The 21319-nt window shown below is 41.6% G+C and overlaps 1 protein-coding gene across 2 annotated transcripts; it reads right to left on the minus strand.

The window, feature by feature from the left end:
• Window positions 1-11407: 11407 nt before the first annotated feature.
• LOC309571658 (TPA-induced transmembrane protein) lies at window positions 11408-18695 on the minus strand (the record flags this gene model as incomplete). 2 transcript variants are annotated; one of them, XM_082279353.1, is made up of 6 exons in its annotated part: window positions 18513-18695; window positions 15537-15660; window positions 14842-14975; window positions 13954-14024; window positions 12385-12575; window positions 11408-11484 (listed from the first exon to the last, which is right to left on the minus strand). In XM_082279353.1, coding segments are annotated over exons 1-6 (690 nt in total). In that variant the 5' UTR covers window positions 18681-18695. The 2 variants fall into 2 exon arrangements, with proteins under 2 accessions (XP_082135479.1, XP_082135478.1); XM_082279352.1 differs by lacking the exon at window positions 11408-11484 and having other exon boundaries at window positions 12365-12575.
• Between the last annotated feature and the right edge of the window lie 2624 nt (window positions 18696-21319).

Consider the following 21319-nt stretch of genomic DNA (forward strand, 5'->3'; position numbering starts at 1 on the left):
GGGTGGCAGCAATTAAAATGTACTGAAGTGTTGGGGTTTTCTTTGCCAAGCAGCCAGCCACAGAGCAAGGATGGTGCTTTTTACTTGGTTGGATGTGGGGGTTTTTGAGAGTTTGGCAGTTTGGTGTCAGAGGTGGTGGGTTTAAGGAGTCAGGTAAGAACTGGATATTTTTGGAGGAAGGTCCAGCTATTTCTAGACCAGCAACCTCTTGTTGTGGGACACCAAGTTAGATGGAGACAACAGCTGCAGCAGGTCCCCACTGAAGCCCTCCCTCCTGAAGGCTGATGCTGTCATGCCCCACAGCAAGTCAGAGGAGCTTCATATTTCTGGAAGCAGGTGAGGCTGGCATCACCCCTTATTAAGGTGGCTCTGTGGGTGTCTGTGAGACCTTACCAGCAGCATCTGCCCAGGAAGTCCCCATTCAGGGACAGACAGGGGTATCCACTGCCCTGTCTCTTGGCCCTTTGGCAGCTGGGTTGAAGTAAATTCAGACTGAAGGCAACCTTAGTTTCAGGTGTGCAAAGCAGACGTAACACAAACTTGAACTCTTAACAGCAGGTGCTGGGAGAAAATGTTGCAGACCCTACCATTTATCTGTAAACTCTGCTGCTTCCTCTGTAATTAATTTCTTGACTCTTTCCTTCTTCCTATACATCCCCAGGTCTGCCATTTCATCCCTCTGTTTGGAGTGTTTGCTTTTTAGAGGCATTTCTATATTTGGTTTGACCACTTCCCGAGCATGACAGCCTCTGTAGCCTGTAACATGGTTCATGAAGCTTCTCTGCAAAGAGCTAAGTGAAACTGTGGAGAGAAAGAAAAGGAAATCTGCCTTTTTTCTCATTTTAATGAGAGTCACATTTGTCCTCTTTCATGACTGCTGGCCAGAACTATTTCCGAGCATTTTTAATAATAAACTTATAATTGCCTCAAAAAACCTCAACCCAATAAATGCCAACCCTTCAGAACCCCTCTGCACCCATAGGCCAGCTGGACTCCCTTTCTCTGACTGCTGGGGACCTACCTCAAAGAGTCAGCATGTATGTAGCATGAATGCAGATGCTGAGAAAGGCTTTCAGTTCTCAGACCATGCGATGCATATTCCTGCAGGATTACACATGATTGACTAAATAAGAATCTATCTAAGAGTTATGCATCAGCTTACACATCTAATTTGCTATAGGAACATATGGTATTTATCTTTTGACAGTCCTGGGGAAGAGCAAACCCAGCAGCCTTTTCATCTGAGCACGGGACTAAAAAATCAGAAGCCAACTGAATATAAACAAGAAAAAGTGGAATAAATAGACATCAGGAAACAAAAATACTTATATCAAACTCACAATATCTGACAGCTACAACAGACTCCTAATGTTAGTTATGTGTATTATAAATACATATACATATTTTATTTTAAATGTAGCTCATAGGACTTCTATTGAATTGTATGAAATTGTCACACTGGCATCTCCAACTATGCTAGAGGATTTTATATCCACTACAGGCAAAACTCTATTTATAATTAAAAGAAAACCAGGTAGGCAGCCTGGAATGAGGTAGTATTACAGCTTTATTTTTATGCCCAGCTGTAATGAAAGCTATCTAAGTTCTCCCACTAAACAGAAAATTGGGAAGTTCACTAATATTTGCAAAACTTTCTGCTACTCTTGTAAGAGCATCAGGGACATCTGCAGAAAGAAATTATTCCAGGTGAGTTGAGGAAGTTAGGTAGTTTATAAAAGAAATGAGACCTAAGAGCAAGGAAATTTAGCAAGGAAAGTATCAACAGCAAAAAAGAATGGTGGCATTACCTGTTTACCTCAGTCCTGGGAAAGAAAAAAAAAAAAAGCAAATAAACAATTAGAAACTGATTCATAATGTACCTCCACCAGCAAGTTGTGTGTAATTCCTAAATTCATATGACTTGGCAGCTTTATATCCCTTAGCACATTTTTATTATATATATAAATCTAGCATATAAATATTAATGCTACACTGCAAAATGTTTGTTACTTATCAGCTTTTTACAAGCACAAAATTGTAAACTATAAGCAACAGTGCACGCCCCAGAAAGCTCTTATTACCAAGAAACTTGCTGAGAGCAACTGAACACAATGTAAAGGCTCTTAAATTTGCCAAATGATTTCAGTCCTTAAACCTGCAAGTATAGTCTTCTGATTGAACCAGCAAGGATTACTTCAAGTGCTAGAGACCAGATCTGATAGCTTTGCACTCACCCTCATGTGTTTGCACTTTCTTTCACACTGTCGCTACATTTTCCTTCCTTTTGCTCTTTCCCAGGACATGTTAGAGGTCAGATTGATGGAGATCATTTGTGGGAGCACGAGACTGGTTCTTTCCTATCTCTTCCCAATATTTACTGCTGACTCTCCCACCTAGAGCTCTTTAATATGGACAAGCCCAGAAAGGCTTATTGCTCCTCCAGTCCACAAACTTTGCTGCTGTACTGCCAGGGTTCCTAGGGTGCTTCCCAGGATCAGCTAAATGCTGTAACACCTGCCAACAGCTGCCACCTGCCCTCTATCCCTCGACTTTTGATTTGTGCCCTGTGGCAGCCCCTGCTTCTGCAACTCCCAGAGCAGGGCTGGGTGCCTGCCAGAGGCTGCGTCTTGGAGAGAAGAGCAGCAGAGAAGCTGCATAAAGTGCCTTGTCCAAAAAGCTGGAGAAGGCATCTCCCTAAGGGTTTACATGTGCCCACAGTTGGCAGCAGGAAGTGAGGATCATGAAGCCCCAGATCTGCCTGCTCACCCTTATTTCCATGCCCTAGGTGGAAAGCGCCCATCCCCATCCAGAGAAAAAGATACTCCCACAAGCAAAGTAAGTAAAGAAGCTGCTTGAGCCCCTTGGGTGTGGTGTGGCATGGCGTGAATGGGGACATGGGGGAGTCCTCTGCATCGCTGCAGAGGCAGCTGGCAGGCACAGCCATGGGCAGCAGCCACGGCAAGGCATTTTGCATCCCAGGGGAGGGAAACCTCCTTGCATTGGGTGGGAAATATACCTGCCCTCTGATGCCCCACTGTGCTGGATTGCTTGGGGGCTCTTTGGTCTTTTTTGTCTCTGGAGAAGGCAGCAAGAGGGGGCAGCCATCCCCTCCAGCTGTGGAGGTGCCTCAGCCACTGGCTTGCAGCTGCCTCCTGCCATGGGGCACTTGGCCCTTGTATGTTACAGCCAGACCCACAGGCTTGCAAGCACTTGAACCACAGTGGGGGAACCTCTGCTGTGCTCCTGCTTCCTCCCCAGCAAATGAGGTGGAGGGCTGCTGAAGCAAGTGGGCCAGCACAGCACAGCCTACATTTGCTCACACACTAGCCCCCGTTCCTCATACACAAGCACTGTTTAGGACTTTCTCTAAACAGATGTCAGTATGAGGTGTTCTCCTAACCAAAGAGTTTCTGCATATTGAATATGCAAATAGGGGAGACTATGACAGCCAGGATCACATGTGCTCACATGAATCAGGAGGTCTTGGTTTAGATTCAGGCTGTTGCCTTTTACCTCTCGTGGGTAAAGCCATTCATGTAGCAGAGGTATAATACTTTTACCACTTTCACAAGTTGCAGTATTAGGAAAAACCCTCTTCTTGTTAGTCATGTACATTGGCAATTTCATGGCAGTGTTAAGGAAGCACAATAATGTTTGAAAACACCATAAATTCTCTAAGATGGCAGCTTTACTGCAATATTGAGAGCCTGATGTCTCTCCTGACAGGTTGCAAATAAGTATGCTTAAAAAGCCCTGTTATCTTAAGCAAAAGTGAAAGTTCAGCTCTGAAATTTTACAGGAGAAATCTGTTCAATCCACCTCATAACAGGGGCCAGCCAGACTGATAAAGATAAGGCTTGGAGAAAGCAGGATGTAAAATGACAGGCCTCTGCCACTGAGATGTTTATGGGACAGAGAGACAAATTTGCAGAAAAGCTTCAGACTGCCAAATGTATGCACACAGACACCCATCGCATGTGGCACATCATGTAGTGCCTCTGTGCCCAGCACCCAGCCAACAATCCCAGGCAGAATTAAGGCTGCGCTGGTCATACAGCTAAAATACAGTCAGAAAGCAAGGAAAAACTTTCATTTCTAAGACAGACATGTAAAACTGATTTCAGTTAATTAAATGAAACAAAAAACAAAACAAAAAGAAAAACGCAAGAAGATTGCACATCTAGGTTTAATTAAGGTCAGTGAGCAGTGCTGTGTGACACAAGTGTGTATAAACTAGAGAAAAGATAAATCTCGAAAAGCCGCCAGAATTACTTAGCTCTCAGAGGTTCAACCCTTTTCCCTACTATTGTCACACAAGTTCATCCTTTTGCACAGCCTATGCTCAGTCTGTAGCTGAGTAAATCCTGTGCTGACTAAAGTCCTTGTCTTGTGTTGCTACACCAGAGAATGACACTCACATGTGTTTTCTTCCTCTTTCCTCAGCACAGACCTGCAGCTATCTGCCAGGTACCATCAAGGTAAAGATTAAAATTCATTTCCCCTCCCCCTACTTCCCCCCCCCCCCCCCCCCCCCAGCTCTCTAGGGCAACTGAGTCCAAAACACCCACATTTTAGAAAGAAAAATTGTCCATCATGTTCCTGCAGAAGAGAGAAAAGCCCATAATAAAACTATTTGCTTAGGATGCAGAAAAACACCAGTTTAAGCCTACGTACAAAATGAGTGTATGCACATAAAACTGTAACACAGATATGCAGCCCCACTCTTGGGCAGCCAGTGGCCAAACAGACTGCAGCATGCACTCATAATTTCTGAGGGTGAGTGTAATGTTGTCTGGCCCAAATCAGACAATTCAGGAGGCTGAACCTTGTGATGATGTCTTGGGTGAATGTCCTCAGCCACTGCACAACTTAGGGCTGTGGAGGTGCTTCTCTGTCCTCCTCCTCCTTCCCTTCTTCACTCAGCTTTTTGGTAGCCAGCGGAGCCTCTCTTGACTACTGGTGTGTTTCCCCAAAAAGTTTCAGTTTCAGCATGACACTTTCTAAAAGTCATTTAAATGGACTATTGCCAACCAGGTTTAGTAATAAAGAAATCTTCATTTGAAAAACAAAGGGAGATTTAATCCTTTGAGGCTTAAAGGGTTTTGGTTAATCTTTGCACTATAAAAAAATAGCTGATGTATCAACAAATGGCTAAATTTCTGTTGGAAGAGAAAAAGGTTTCCCCTTCCAGTGTCTCACTGCCTCTAGAAGGAAGAAAAAGAAGACAAAAGATCCCCACAAAACCAAACATGCCCTTTCAGGTTGCACATTTAGCATCTGATAAACCAGAATGGAGCAAATAGTTGCATTGCAATGCAGGAAAGACTGGTAAGATAAACACACTGCCCATTAATCTTACCTCCCTGCTTTGGGGTTAGCTTTAGGAGTTCTGGCAATGCACCCCAGAGTAATTTAAGAGGTAACCCTATAACTTGGCGTGCACCCTGCTTCTCTGCCCAGACTTATCATCCTGGAAGGCAGGGGTTTGGGAATAGCCTCTTCTCAACTGTTGCACTTCACAGTCTTGTGTGGTTCTTTGTCTGTGGTTGTTTGTGTGTATTAATATACTGGGCTCCGAGAGGCAGGAGCTGAGTACCTGTGGTTTGCTGCCTCTGCTTTGGAAATAGTTCATTGTAGCAGAGGGTAAATGAAGTTGCCTCTTGAGTCCCTGATGATGAGCTATCACCAGAAGCCCTATGTACCGCAGAATGAAGAGCTGCGTTTTAGCAGCCTAACTGGGTTGGTTTGTGGTTTTTCTTTTTAATAAATATGACATCAGTAAAGCAAAAGTTGGTGCCCAGCAGATAAGTGGGTGTTAAGCAGAAAATTTTGAAGAAAGTGGGCAAGATGAAATGAGCTCATCATTTGTACCTGTGAGTGTGGGATGGACTGTGGGGGAAGAGGAGGGGGTGGAACTGTAACGGGGAACCTGCCAAGTAGCTGTCTGGTTTTGAGAGTTTTGGTGTCCCAAGGAAAAGTCCCAGAGTGTGGTTTGAAGACAGTCCTGGCAGGGCTGTTAGTGCAATACGAGAGACGCCCCTTCTGAGTGTTAAACTTGGTTTGTGAATAATGGAAGTTTTCACACTTGCTCCATCGGCATGTGGGAGAAATCACTCCACCTCTGCACTTCAGTCTCCCTACTGATAAGAGAAGGTTGATAATAACAGCCTTTCAAAACATGATGACTGGAGGGATTCTGGAAAATGTGACTCAGAGCAAGTCTTGGTTAGACCTATGTGTTTGAAGGGAAAAGAGGTGCTCCAGACTTCACTCAGTGGACTGAGAGCCACTCATGAAAATTAAGAGCCTACCTGTTCTCATTTAACACGTACATTAAGAGAAATAATGCTGTCCTCCCATCTTTGCAATCATGGCCAGGGAAGGAGAGAGCCATGCACTTGATTATAAGCAAGTCTATCCTGTCTATCTGCTCCTTAAAATTTCTGGAATTTCTAAATCTCAAAACTTTATAAAACCTCAAATAAAAAATCAGAATTTATTTTCAGTGAAGTGTCCTCAAGGTCAGAAGATCTTTCATGCAAAACAGAATCTAAACAGACAGTATGATTAGCATAAACTTGGAAAATCCAAGGCAAATTCTGCAGGAATTTTGTTCTAACACCATTGTCCTGCTTCTAGGCTTGAAAAATAAAAGCTAACCCTTTGGGGTTTTTAACCCATGAAACAGAGACCTCTATTACCTTAAAAGAGTGTGAGAGGTAGCTACAAATGTCACCATGAACCCAGCAACACTCACTCAAAGTACTGCCACTACAGCAGACAACAGAGAATACCACTATAAAGCCTGTACTTACTGGCTTCAGTACCCAGTGCATTCAAATCAAGAACAGAAGGGCAAACAATTTTTTAACTTCTGGCTCCAAGTACATAATCAGTGCACATTGTCCCTTTAATGAGTCATCCTGCTAGCTGTTTAATAATCACCCACAACCCATTAGCAAACACCTTCAGGAGGCAAAAGGAGAGACAAGTCTAAACAGCGTGGGGAAGGCATTTGCCCACACAATCTTACCTCCTCCTTTGCTAATGGCTCTTCTTTCTCCTCCCTCTGCTCTCAAGGAGACCATCAGATGAGGTCTGCTGGGGATTAGCCAGGGCCCTTTCCAGGCCAGTGCATCTCCTGTGCAGCTACACGCACGCATGCACCTGGGGCTTTAATTGCCTCCCAGACCCTACAGTCTCTCTGGCAGCTTGCTGTGACTCCTGTCCCTCCCCTTCCTCTGTTTTCTTATGCTTTTTACTCTGCAAGTCACCCTGACCCCCTTCCTTTAGTTCCTCCCCTAAACACTCCATACTAAGTTTTGTTCAAACCCCAAATGCTCTCCCTTCACATGCATCGATAAAACGTCCCATGTAACTTTCCCTTCTTGCCCATCAGCTCCCATTCCCACCCACACATTGGGTGGATGTCACAAGGATGGCCTCTCTCTCGGGATAGCCCTGGGGGGAGCCGGGGCCCGGGATGATTCAGGCTGCCCGGCTCCATTTGTGCTGCTGTGCTCCCTCGTGTGGGGATGAGCTTTTACCATGTCACCACCGCTAGGCAGGGCCGCGGGTTGTTGGGCTCTCCAGGTGCACAGCCACGGCCTGGACAGCTGGGAAATGACTGTGGATTTACGATCCCTTCCCAGTACTGCGTGTGTTAGTCAACAGCACTGCATGAGTATACAGGCTATACCACATCTGCTCACGTCTCCAAACTTCTTCAGGGTATAATCATACTGAAGCTTTGCTCTTTCTCTCTTCCCCCTTTTCCCCCTCAGGAACATGTTGCCAAAAAAGATTCTATGAATTCCAGTGAACTGTGGTACTCGACTGTCAGCCACGATGTAAAACACGAAGTCTCTGTGATTGACAACAGTAATCAGACAGAATATGCACTTGTCAGTGTGCCCAAGAAGAAGGCAGATGTTCCCAGCCCTGAAGAGCATAGTGAATATGATGATGTCCTGGTACCTTAGAAGGCACTCTTTGCCTCAGTGTGTGCAGCCATGATAACCCATCCTACCTCTGCTGTCGGGTCTTCAAACAAATATCTCTCTCTTGTTACCAAGCTTACTCATTAGGCTATGTCTACCATTTGCTATGAGACAAACCTGTCCATGAGCAGCTGATCAGAGAAAGAAACATGGACTGGCTACAGGACTTGAAAATTAAACCACAAGGAAGCAGTAGCAACTGCCATCATAAGACAATGTTCCTCTATAGAAAATTTGGAGCTACAATATTTGAAGAAACTGAGGCTGTACATTTTCCTGGACTTTTATAATACTTTTTTATTAAAGGTGCCCTAAAGAACTACTGCTATAAATCTCAAAAATGCAATAATAACAGGGTTTTTCTGTTTGTTTGGGGAATGTTTCATGTTTTAAATGAAAGTGTAAACCTTGTGTTAGATGCACTTACTCTTGTCCAAAATTTCTCTGACCTGCTCGATTTGTACCATTGTACAATGCACAATTTTTACAAAGAACTAATTTCTTAAATTCTCCCCTCCCCCTTCTAATGTAATACTACTTAGTGTGACGTCTTAATGAAGATGGAATTAAATAAAAAACCCCAAAACAATAAACTGCATGCGAAAACCTATTACACCCACTGAGAAAACAGTCAATACTGACACTGCCCAGGTGGTAGCTATCTCTCAGTAGCAGAAGTCCAGGTGCTGCTTCCATGACACAATGCTTCCAGCTCACTCCTGCTGGAGTCTCTGGTTTGTGCTTTCTGCAATGCTAGAGTATCACCTCCTCACAGCCCAGCACCCCTCTCTGCAAGCAGCATTTCATATGCAAAGGACTGAAAGCAGGTATTCAACTGCTTACCAGAGCTCATAGAGTGATTATGTGCCTGCATTCTTGCTTAAACATGCTTTTTGCTCCCTCCATTTTTGCAACAAAAGAGTATGGAAGAAAATGTTAAACAGTTTTTCTGATTTTAAGTCTTCCTTAGTATGTAGTATGTGATTGCTGGCTGCAGCCCTGGCTTTATGGTGCAGTGCCTTTGTGACTCCCACCTGCCATTTCCATACTGGGGACAGTCCCATGGGCAAGTGCACGGAGCAGTGGATGGGCACACTGCCAGCACGTGTAGGTGTCACTGCTGTGGCAGGCAGATGAGTCTTCCCAAAGCTCATACTGGCTGCTGTGGCTACACAGGTGGTACTTGCCATAGGATTTTAAAGGGCTGATTGTACACTCACAAGCTGCTTTTTAACAGTGTCTCAGTTATTAAAGTATTATCCTCATTTATTCTATTAAAATTAATATTGATCATTCACACAAAATAGCTAACTTGATGTAAAAATGTGTTTTCACACTCCTGTGTCCCTAATGGATTGAGTCTTAATTAATTCACTTCTTAATTTTCTTTTACATGATCAACTTACCTCACAGATAAATAACCAGAAACCACTTTTTTTTGACACTTCCTTCAATGAGAGCTCAAAACCTGACTGGATGCAGTCTGTAAAGTCAGACGTTTTCTGTTGAATATTACATCTTAATACAGCTCCACCTCCTTCTTTCCTGTGAGGTTCTGGGGTAAAGGTATGGAAGTAGAGGAGGATGGCTGGGAAAAAAAATGAATGCTTGATTCCTTTTTTTCTCTCAACACACAATGCTCTTATGGGTATCATCATAAAGAAGTCCAATAATTACATTATTTCTCAGCTCCTAGAATCAAGATAAAGAAGTGTTCAAGGAAATGATCAGATGTCTTGGTGAGAGCAATAAGATTGAGCAGCATCTCAACAGCAACTTATTTCTTTGCTGCTGGTACTTTCATAGCCTGCTGCTTTTGGGACAAGCCATATAAGCCATGAAGTTTATCTTTCCCCAGTGTAAGAATCAAAAGGATCCTTACAGCTCTCTTCTAGCTGTATGCTGCATAGAATATTACAGCAAGAGAAATTATAGTTCTTACAATCAATGCTATATCTTACAAACCAAGAGGGGATCAGAATTAGCCATGAATATGAGAGTCATGCAAACTACTAATTTGGTCCAGAATGTTTCCCTAGCTCAGTTTAAACACATGCAGCAACAACTACAGGTTTGAGTGTACAGCTCTGTCATACATGCTTCATACAGCTCAGCATTTAGAATTCCAATGGCTATTTTCCAACTCAAACAGCTGAAAGATTAGAGCTGCTAAAGAATGAAAACAGTCACTTTAAGAGTAAAAATAAATAATTTAATGCACAGTAATATTGTCAGATTACTCCTTAAATAAACTAGTAATATTAGAAAAAGAGAAAAACAATTTTCCATGACATATTTCTTACAATACAAAATGTTTCTTAAAATAAAAGGGTCTATCCAACAGTACTAGCATTTATAAGGCTATAAATAAATGACATGATATACTTCACTAACATGGTAGTGAATACATTTCATTCTGCATAAAGTTAATGCTTAATTTTTATGTTATAGCCAATTACTGTCTATAACTTAAATGCCACGCTGGCCTACGTCGTCTGCTTCAGCATCTTCCTCTCGGCACTGATTCATCTCATCTGGTCTCTCATCAACAAGAACAACAATTTACTGCCTTATTAAGGCAAATACCTTACATCTGTTCATTTTTATCCCCAGTGCTGGGCAGGAACTCTAATTAAGGGTATAGACTAGTCTTCAGATTTACAAATACAGGTCAAGTAGCTGTCTATTCACTAGTAGCAGTAGTTAGCTATAAAAGCACACTGCTAATTCGAGCCTTGAAAGATTCCTCTGACATTCAGGTGCGCTAGCGAACAAGGCATGTCTTTTCATGCTTTTGCTTTCTTCTTTTGTATTTCACATTGGAGAAAAATAGAGCAAAGAGCACCTTATCCAGGGAGACTGTAGGAAGAATAAGGAAGTTATGAGAGTTGAAGCTTTCTTAACAAGCTAGTGCAAAAGGCCTTGCATGTAATTAAAGAATACAAATACATATATACCCACATATATATATATTTAGGTTTTCACCCTCTTTTACAAGGAAAGAGCAACAAGGAAACATGGCATATGAAGTTAGGAGGGAAAAAAAAAAAGATACGAATTTGGGTGGAAGTGAGCATTAAAGATGAAGCTGTGCAGATAATTTTGGATAAGCCAAGAGAAGAAGAAAGGAGTCACATGCAAGACTGCTCTTAAAGCTTGTGCAGAACATTCAGATTTAATCATAAGGCAAGACAAACCAGAGCTCTGAAAGTCAACAGAGCATGCATCGAATACATTATTTTCTCAAGGATGAAATGGATTACTGAGATATAGAAGAAGGAGGTAGTGGTGCTATAGCAATACAACACTGTCATAAATAGACCACATTTTCCATTTATAATGCATCACAGGTAGTATTTACAGGACAACTATTTTAGAAGTGTTTCTACCTAATGAATAGTTCCCTGCCCTGGGATTACTAATAGATGGGGAATCCCATCTCTCCTATGTGATGATGAAGATGAGGAATCTTTCCATCATTTCTCTGAAAGTTAAAACAGTACAATATTAACATTAAAATGAAACTTTAATTAGTTATTTCAACATATTTTTTCCTGTCTCCTTTTACACTACTTTTCCTAAGAATCCTGTCAATATATAAGGAACAAAATGCTTCTTAAAATTGGAACTCATTACTTCTTGATCTCTTGTCTTTGGTTAGAGTCCCAAGAAAAATCATACTTATCATCACTTATATACACTGCAATGCTGAATTGTTAGCCTAGGATTATTCTAAAAGCATGTAGGTGTGGCTCAGTACATTGGGGCTGGGAGGAGGCAGCTCCATGCATTGTTTTCAGTATAACTTCAAAGCTTACAGGACTTTTATACAGGCATTTCTATCAGGCCAAATATAAATGAATTGGAATGACTGCCTAGAAAACCTGGAAGAATGGACTTTTGGTTCCTTTAAAAGGGATCTCTGTGCATAATAAATTTTTCAAAAAAACTACAGAAAGACAAAAATCAGGAGTCTTTTTCATCCCTTGGATTAAAATTTGCTTTGTTAGCATTCAGAAACAAAATATACAACAAGGAGAAATATTTTAAATTATTTTTCTCCCCATTATGGTACACATACATACAAAGAGAATTTTTTTGTACTGATAAATTGCAATATTAGATCAGAAAAGTTTGGTTGGAGTCCACAGCCAACCAGTCTCATCACTATTCCCTTTCTCATCAGAGGACAAAACAGTGAGTTCCAGGTTTTAAGTTAAGCATATCAAGACTTTAGGAAAACTATTTTAAAATCTTCTTAATACTGTTATGCAAATTATATTTACTAATGAATTTCAATACCTTTCTAGAAATATTTTCCTCCTTTCCCATAACTACTTCTGCTCTTTGTAAAGAAACAGTTTCTATAATGTACAGCACTTACATGTGAGAGAAGTTGGCTCAAACTTTAATCTGTCACATTCAGATGCCCCAGGATTAAGAGAATCTTCATCATAAATATTTTGACGTAAAATGTTCCTTATAAAATCTGGATTCATAGTGTTTTCCATAAATCCTTCTGTTGATGGTGGTACAGAAAACACTAGCTGATAAGTTACACTGGAGCTTTCATTACTGAAAGAAAAAGTCAAGGATGAGTATCTTCAAGTTTCAACAGGGTCTTTTATTTTATTTTTTTTTTTTGAGAAGACTGACTTTTCATATCAATGTTGGCATGGATATTTAAAAAAAAAATTTCCCCAAGAAAAGCATTATAAAAGAAAACTGCCAAAGATGCCAGTTTCTGCCTCCCCCTCCGTTCCCAGAACAGCTCTAGAGACTGGGTACATACTTGAAGCCAGCCAGAGACATTTTTTCAAATGCACAAAGGGCAGTTGGACATGTGTCCTGGTGGGATGTGGTTTTCAGCACTGGTGCTTCACAAGAAACTACTGATAAGAGGTGTTGCAATATCCTGCACATAGTTTAGCTAGGAACCTGAAGGAAGGTTTGTGTTCCTGCTAGCAGTTCCTGGGACCACCCAGCTGTGCTCCTGACTCAGCTCTGGAACAAACCAGTGAACTGGAGACCATCTCTGAAGATTTTGTTTTTTTGTGGTCTACCAAAACTATGATTCAACAGCTACCCTTTGTACTCACAGGATTCAAAACATTTTCAAAAAATACTTGAATGGGGGAAAATAAAAGGAAAGAAAGAGAGGGAGACAGCAAGAGAGAGACATCAAAGAGGCAGAGAGAGAGAGGTATCAACTAATCAATATATATGCAGAACTACAGCTTTGTACTTGATGGTCTAAATCATAATAAGTGCCCATAAGGCTAAGGAGCTCACCATCGAACAGAGCTGGCATGCCCAGGCTGGCAGGGCAAGGGAGCAAAGTGCCCTCACGACTGCCCCTTGCCACATTCCAACGTGGCTCTTCCTCTGTCCTTGCTACCTCAAAGAACTTGGGACTTTGCAAATCTACTTGCCTTGATTGTCTCCTGTCTTTCTAACTCCTTTTGTAAGAGTTCTTTTTCACAAGTCCTTGGGGAAGCTCTCTGCCTTCCTTTGCCTCTCTGCTATTTCTCCATGACAGGAGACATGTATTGCCTTTATCTCTTTTGGGAACAAAATGATTCTCTCCTCCCCATGAATCCTGTTTTTTTAATTTAAGAATTCTTAAACTACATCAATCTTAAGTGACTCCAGCAATTAATTTTCCTTTTAATAAATATCCTTGAATATGTTTATTAAGGGCTGCAATTGAAACCAAAGATAACAGAGATGATACTTCACAGCAACAATATGTTCCCACCATTATACAATTTTAGCATCATTTACCAGGTACACCAGAGGATCCTTTGACCAATTTTTACTGCCTATACACATAACTTTCCCCAAGCAACATATTTTTCACAGATTTAAATACTGTACATATTTACATAAGCACATACATGTCTCATCAAAAGTCTGTAATTTTCAGATAACTTTGGTGAAAGAAATTGCTTACCTGAAAGAAATCACCTGAGCTGACCTAAAGTAACGTCCTAAAGCTGGAGATGAACTGTAGACCTCTGTTAGCTGAGAGAAAAAAAAAAAAATTCTTGTATTCAATTTCTTTTTTCCTATCAAAAAAAAAGCACAGCAAATCATTCTTACAAGGTGCTTTAAGGAGCATAAAAACAGGTGCTGAAGGTCAAATAACAGCAAATATCTGCCCTGGAAAAGGTACAGAGTCCCTTTAAATTTGACAGAGAAGCTAATTGTGCATTTGAGTGATTGCTATATAACCCTAACACAATGGAGGCATTCAGGGTGAACTAAAAGCATGTGCTCATGTTGCCATGTGCAATTGATGTTGTTAGATTTGGGATTTAATTAGTGCCAAAAGGCTCTTCTAACTCCTACTTTGTAGAGGGGAGGGTGTCTCTCCTGAGACTGCCTTCCCACAATGTCCAAATGAGCACTGCCGTGTATGCTGAACTTATTTCAGCTGTAACTCAGAGTTGTGTTGGTTCACTAGAAATCACAGCTATAAACCCAGGCTGTAGTCGTGTACTCATAAGAGAATGCAGCACACGGGATGTTTAGCCCATATTATGCTTAGATGACTTTCACAGGCCCCTCCTAAATTATTCAATGGTTCTATGAAAAAGGTGAAGACTGTGTCTTAACAAATGGTCAAAGTTAAGGGAAAAAAATCGATACCTTTTTGTGCTTAAAAGCAGACAATTCTTTTTTTTCTAGATTATGACTTTAAAAAGTACAACACATTTTTTTTGTGGACTTGCAAATGACTGAGTTGCTACACAGAGAAACAGACACTTCTTAAAAGGCAAAACACTGAAAATATGTTGTAAGCAGAATCAGCCTCGCCAAGAATCACATAAACACTTACCCTCTTAGTAATGTCCTCAGAGGAGAAATGAGGGAGAACACACATTAACTCCAATGTTCCTGAAAAATTGTGAAATTTTCCACTGCTTAGCAGTTCATCAGGATCCCAGTAGTCATCCTCATCTGTGTAAACATCTGATAATCAAAAGGAGACAGAAAGGGGAGAAAAAAGTTTCAGTTAGCTGAAGTATTAAAAAAAACCCCCTCTTGGCTTTCTCCAGGGTGGCTTTCTCACAAATTTCCTAGGTAAGGACTGACTGGGAAAGACAGAAAGAAAGTGCAGGTCACCTGAAAAAAAGTGACAGCACATGGAGGTCAATCACCCACCTCCATTAGCAAAAGTCATCTGCTCTGGGAGCCTGACAGGCAATGACACCACGGGACCTAAGTCATCCATGGCACTTGTTCCAACATTACAAACATCATTTCCACCCTCATATCCAGATCTCTTCTTGTAATATTTTCTCACTTAGCTACAAACCGGAATTGCCACCTGATCAGGATACAAGTTGCTGCTGCCTGCTAAGATAAAAGCATTCCCATCCACTACTGAACACACTACCCTCTGCAGTCAGTATCCCAGTTCCTTGTGCAGTTTACTGAAGGAGATTAAAGGATGCTATGGTTGGATTTGTGTTCTATTAGATTGCACATATTGCATGTTTGTATTAGTGTAACCAAGAGTGTGATACTTACTAGAATAAAGAATTAAGCTGATGAGAATGACCAGGAAGATCACTAGAAATATTGTAGTTATAACCATCCATAGTTTACACTTCCAGAAAACTACATTCCTGCATGATTTCCAGGGATCTTTCTCCTAGGCATAACAGAGAAGGGCTTATTGATTAATCAAATAAGGCAGGAAAAAATACTGAAGCATGTCTCTACTGTCACGTTTAGCAACAACCCCCCCCCACAGATTGGTAAGCAATGCCCTACACCAGGGGTTCCCAGCCTTGACTACTGCTGCAGGAGGAAACACAGAACTAGAGAAGTCGGAGGACAATCCCTTGAGAGGGACCATTCCCCTTTGTGCAGAATTTCCGACTCCTGAATTGCCTATAAAGCTAAAGGATTGCAAAGGTGATTTCTTGGCTCTTTTTTTTTTTTTTTTTTTAATTACATGAATTAAATTTGCATATTCCACAAGCTCTCCTTTTAATATTTTTCATCTCTCCCAGTCGAAAAGGTGTCTTTGGAGGTATTTCCAAAATCATTGACCTCTGCAGCATTGATGATGTCAACCTGCATAGTTCCTGGGTGCCAGCACCCAAAGCAAAGGCAGTGCTATTCAATAGATACTATTGCATTAAACCCTCCATGACGGAACTGAAACTTTTATAGCTGACCTACTTTTTCTTCAGAAGATTGGAAACTTGAAGCCTATTGAGTATATTTAACAGAGAGATTAATACAAATCTCACCTGTTCTATGAGGTCATAAGAAAACTTTACTCAAAGCAGCTGTGCATGTATGTACATTCATATGGGAGAGAAAGGACAATACCTTACCTGTCATTTAATTTTTAATAAGATTGAAAACCATGACAGAAATTAGTCTTTTAATGAGTTAATCCAGCAGGATGAATATTAAAAAAAAAAAAGTAAAACAAAAAAAGGCAAGCTTAGGAGACAGCAAGACAGAAAACTTCATCTGTCTTGTTCCACAGCCAGAAGAATCAGAAGACTGAAGGAAGGGCTTGAATTCGTAAGCAGACCATGCTGTCTTTTTAATGACTCCTTTTCCTCCCTCTCCATCCCCCATAAAGGTAGTAGTAAACTCCACGTCCTTTTTGACATCAGTACCAGGTAAGGCAAAGCACATGCTGAAGGTTGTCTGGGTCACACACGTGCAGATTGGCAGGAACCAGCTGCTGGCTGGAGGCACTAATCCAGGTTTCCTTCCTTTACTTTTTGAACTTTCTAAGAACCAAGAATAACAGAGAGGCTTTCACTGAATTTAACTGAATTGAGTGGCTGGATAAAAGCTTTTGTGTGGGTGGCTGGGGAACAGGGAGAGGAAACAGACACATAGAGAAAGACCTTACAAGAGAGATTCCTCCAGGAGCAGAGGCAGAAAAAGGGAAACACTCTCTGTAGACACCTCTGCACACAGAACTTTGCTCTGCTAGAGAATGAAACGCAAACACTGAATATGGCTTCATTTACAGCATGCTTTCAGCTGTAATCACATTTACATGTTTTTAAAATTTGTTTTTTAAAATGTTTTAGAAGTATGAAATTCAATTTAATACTTAACACTAGCATATCGTTTTGTATTTAAAAAGATTTTTAAAAGCCAGTAACTACTGCCTAGAATGCAACAATGAAATCAGCCATAGCCCCATCCATTGAGACAGACAGCTGTCAAGCCCAAGTTTTGATTGAGCCACCACATGATTAGACTATCACAAAATGCAATTCTTAATCACACATAGCAAACTGGCTTGATCCCAGGAAAACATTCAGCTTCACAGCTAGTCCAGCACCTTCTGAACTTTGCCCATAGGCTGGAGGGAAGCAGCAGCAGCAGAGAAAGTCTCTCCCCGGTGGGCAAGGCAGCTCTGATTAACCTGCCAGCTGAGCAGAAAGCAGAGCATGGTGACTTTCCAGCAGTCTGTATAGGACGGGAAGCCAGTTGCCAGAATCAGCAGAAAGAGAGCTCAAATGAAAACTCAGTTCTGGAAAGGGGAAGGATAAACCGAAGGGTTAAGTTTCTCAAGATAAGTCAAGCAGATCTAGCTCACCCCTGCCTCTCCTCCACCCTCTGCTCTTCCTCTTTGTACCTCCTGGAATTTGTCTGACCCTGCAGCGAGCTGATTCAGTTTACCAGACCACAGGAGGAGTAACTGACCCCTGATATAATAGAATAAAGGGGATTTTGCCTAGCCAGCGGAATGAATCAGCCCAAGAGGTGACAGGCGGGGCTCACAGATGGAAGCAGTGCCGTTCACAGGGAGCGGGAAGGGAGGGGCGGTGTGTGACTCAGGCAGACGGTCCCAGCGGGGTCAGCCGTGCCTGCAGAAAAGCGGGAAACATCTTTGCTCTGCCACAAATATTCCTGGAATAAGTCATGTAATTCATTGTACAGCAGCCACGTGTGAATATGTTACTTCTCTGCCAGCATTAGTCTGTTCCGTAGCTTTAAGCTAGGGACTAGGAGCTACCTCCCTCAAGATTGATGTGCTGATCTTAACTGAGGCTTTGGAACATTCTATTAATACAAATTCATAACTGTTAGCAAGTGAAAATTACTAGAGCTAAAGAGAATCTAACATGCCCTGTTGAAGGACATCTTATTTTTGGTTTGGCAGCACTGTTTCCTGGTTAATTTCTACTGAAGGAAAGCCTGGTTTTAAAACTTATTTCAACTTTTCTGTTTCCTGGTTTTGAGCCCACTCCCACTGACAGCACACAAAAAGAAAAGCAAAACTCGGAGCACCAATTACAATTTCAGTTCCTAAATTAAAGCTTAAAATCCCACTCTCATATTAGAACAATTCATTGATAAGAAAAAAAAAAAAACCATTTAACAGCTTTTAGCTTCTTTCCCTCTCCCTCAAACAACAAATTCAATCACCCCTACAAGATGTTCCTTCAAATGTAATTTCTCTTGCTGTGTAGTATTTTCCCAAACAAGATGGATCAAATGAGTAAGTGAAATTCCTACCTTTCTCGTTTGAGCATCTAGAGTCTTGTCATGATCAGTCTCACTTTCCTCCACCTTACGTTCCTGTAATTCAATAATCTCATGCTCCTGAGCAGAGCTCTGCCTTTTCATTGCTTCTGTCTTTGTGCGAGGACCTCTGTTTCTGAAGCAAGCACGGAGCCAACTCATTTCCTTCTGGTTTCAGCTGCAATTATGGTCAGTAGTAGCTCTGATACGAGGCTGAAAACAGGGAGAGTGGGGATAATTTTCACAGAGAGGTCTCAAAATACTATTAAATTAGGGGAATTCCTTGGATGAACAAATAAAGTCAGCTGCCCTAGCTGCAGAGAAACGGGAGGTGGAGGAAGTATCGATTTGCGTAGCCGTGAGAACTCCGGCTCTCAGCTGTGCAATACTAGGTTTTCCAGTTTGCCTACCTGCCTGTACCAGCCCTTGACAAGCAGGTGACTAAACCCTCAGCAATGCTGTCATTTGCTGGGACGATTTTGAAAGGAATCAGAGTGCTTTCTCTGCTGCTGTCAGCCAAAACAATAAAATGTTATTACTGTTATCCATGCAGCTGAACAGATGTGGTGCTGAACAGCACAAACTGAGTAAAAGTTCATAGAGCATGTTGTTTGCTTAGGCTGGGACACTGTCAACACTTGCAATTCTGGTCTCCCTCTGTAGTCAATAAAGAAATGAACACTACTGACCTTTGTGCTGTAAATTTTTCTCTCTCTAGCTATTATACTGCCTAAAATCATATCTGATGTTAAAGAACCATTTGTGTCCTTTAACATACTATTCAACCTCAATCTGAGAAGCTGCTTTCAGGTAAAAAAACCCAAAAGACATAGCTGAAGAGAAGAGAAAGATGGCCTTCAATTTCTACTTGTGCTCTACAGGACATGCTTTAATGAAACAACCATGATTTGGTCTGCACTAGCTTCCCACATGAACTTTCACGTGCACTTAGAGTCACTCACAACAGCTTACTGTAGCCAGGGGCTGATTACACATGCCTCCAGCCTCTCCAATATCCTTCATCCTACCTCCTCTTATTTCTCCTGTTCATATGCCATCCACGTTTCTCCCTCCTCCCCACAGAGCATCTCTCTCCCCTCTGAATCGAAGTCTGGGGAGACAGCTGGTAACCACACCCTTGCTCACTCTTTTGTCCCAGCACAGGGAGTACCATGCATTAAGAACCGAACACAGCCTCTCTCCCCAACTCCCTTTCCTGCTGCCTGGGTATCCACTCAGAGCACCGCTCCTTTTTCCTGTCAAAAGCTCAGGGTGCTCTCTCCTCACCTCACTACCTCAGTTTTCTCTTTGTGCAACTCACCTTGGTTCTGCCACCTGAAGCATACCCAGGGTTTGCATTCCTGATGTCACGTCACACCAATCCAGGCAAAGGCACACCACGAAAGTGAGCATGTCTTAGGTTTATTCCACAAGTAAAAAGAAATACAAATTGCATAACCCACACCTTTTGGTTCTGAGAATCCTTAAAGCTCTGGAGGACTGATGGTAAAGCTGAGCAGTCATCAAGATCAGAACATGTATCTGGATCCACAAAATCTTAGTTGGGACATCTTACACTAGAAAAGCCTTTATCTGGTTCTCGCTACTCCTGCTGGATATCAGGTTCATTTATTTAATTTCCACTCACAGTACTCACAGTAGAGGACTTTACCTTCCTACTGAATTGTCTGAAACCAAAACTGTTCCTCTAAGAGAGAGTTAATGATTATACAGCTCTCACCATGCAAAGGCCAAAGTCCTTATTTTATTTTACATATTTGTGAAGAAGCTTCTTAAAGACTTGGGTTTATTTCATCTGGGGGATCTAACTTCCACACTTGGTGCATTTCTTCCATGTGAAATACTGACCCTTCTGACATGTTGCTGAGAAAATCTCAGAGAAAATGGGAAGTCAAGAACTGACCTGAACTTTCTGGGCCAGGCTTTATCTAAAAGAAAACAGCAGGAAAGTTGTTTTCTTCCCTAGGCAAGACATCTCTGGTTTCAACAAAAGGAAAAGAAACTCGTGCCCTTAAATATACCCTTTAGTAACAGGGGAGCACTAGGCTCAGCTTTACAAAAAGAGGAAAGTCCCAGGCACCAATGCAGTTCTGATTGCAACTGGGGTTGAGAATTTCAGAGGCACATCCAAACAAATAAAACACAGCCACTCGCAGCTTTAGCACATGTTTATTAAAAAGGAAGATGTGAATAATTGACTGGCCATTAAAGAAACAAACCTCCTAACATACAGGCTTTGAGTATAGCTCATGCTCTAAGTTTGACATGAGCCAGGGCAAGATGCCCAACACAAGAAAGGAAGGAAGAGCAATTGCAGTGTTAGAAAGAGGAACCTCACTGCATGCAGATTACAGTGCTGGTTCTTTTCAACATTTTCCCCACACGCTGCACGGTGGGTCTAACATTAAACAAAGATCACATATGTACTGCAGAGTAAGTGTGCTTTGTAGGCAGCAATGACAGCTATTCAAACTGCCAGCTTCGTTTTTTAATATATATGTTAAAGGTGAAGGCTAAACACTTCCAAATGTTGAGCACAACTTAAAGACCATCTAAATGGTCTTAAGGCCATCTAGACAATTCTTTTATTAAGCTAAGTACTGGTATTCTGAAGTCCCGTAAACAGCTTTGGAAACCTTAAATTGGCTAGATTTGGAGTGAGAAGCTCATCAGGAGATTAGAATTATCAAAACTAGATTTACTGCCAGGGTTAAAGGAATGTTACTGTCATTTCTTCTTTTACTTTCTTTGAGCCCAAGGATGCATCCAACCACATGAAT

Source organism: Coloeus monedula (genome assembly GCF_965178545.1).
Source record: "Coloeus monedula genome assembly, chromosome: 3".
Classification (NCBI taxonomy): Eukaryota; Metazoa; Chordata; class Aves; order Passeriformes; family Corvidae; genus Coloeus; species Coloeus monedula.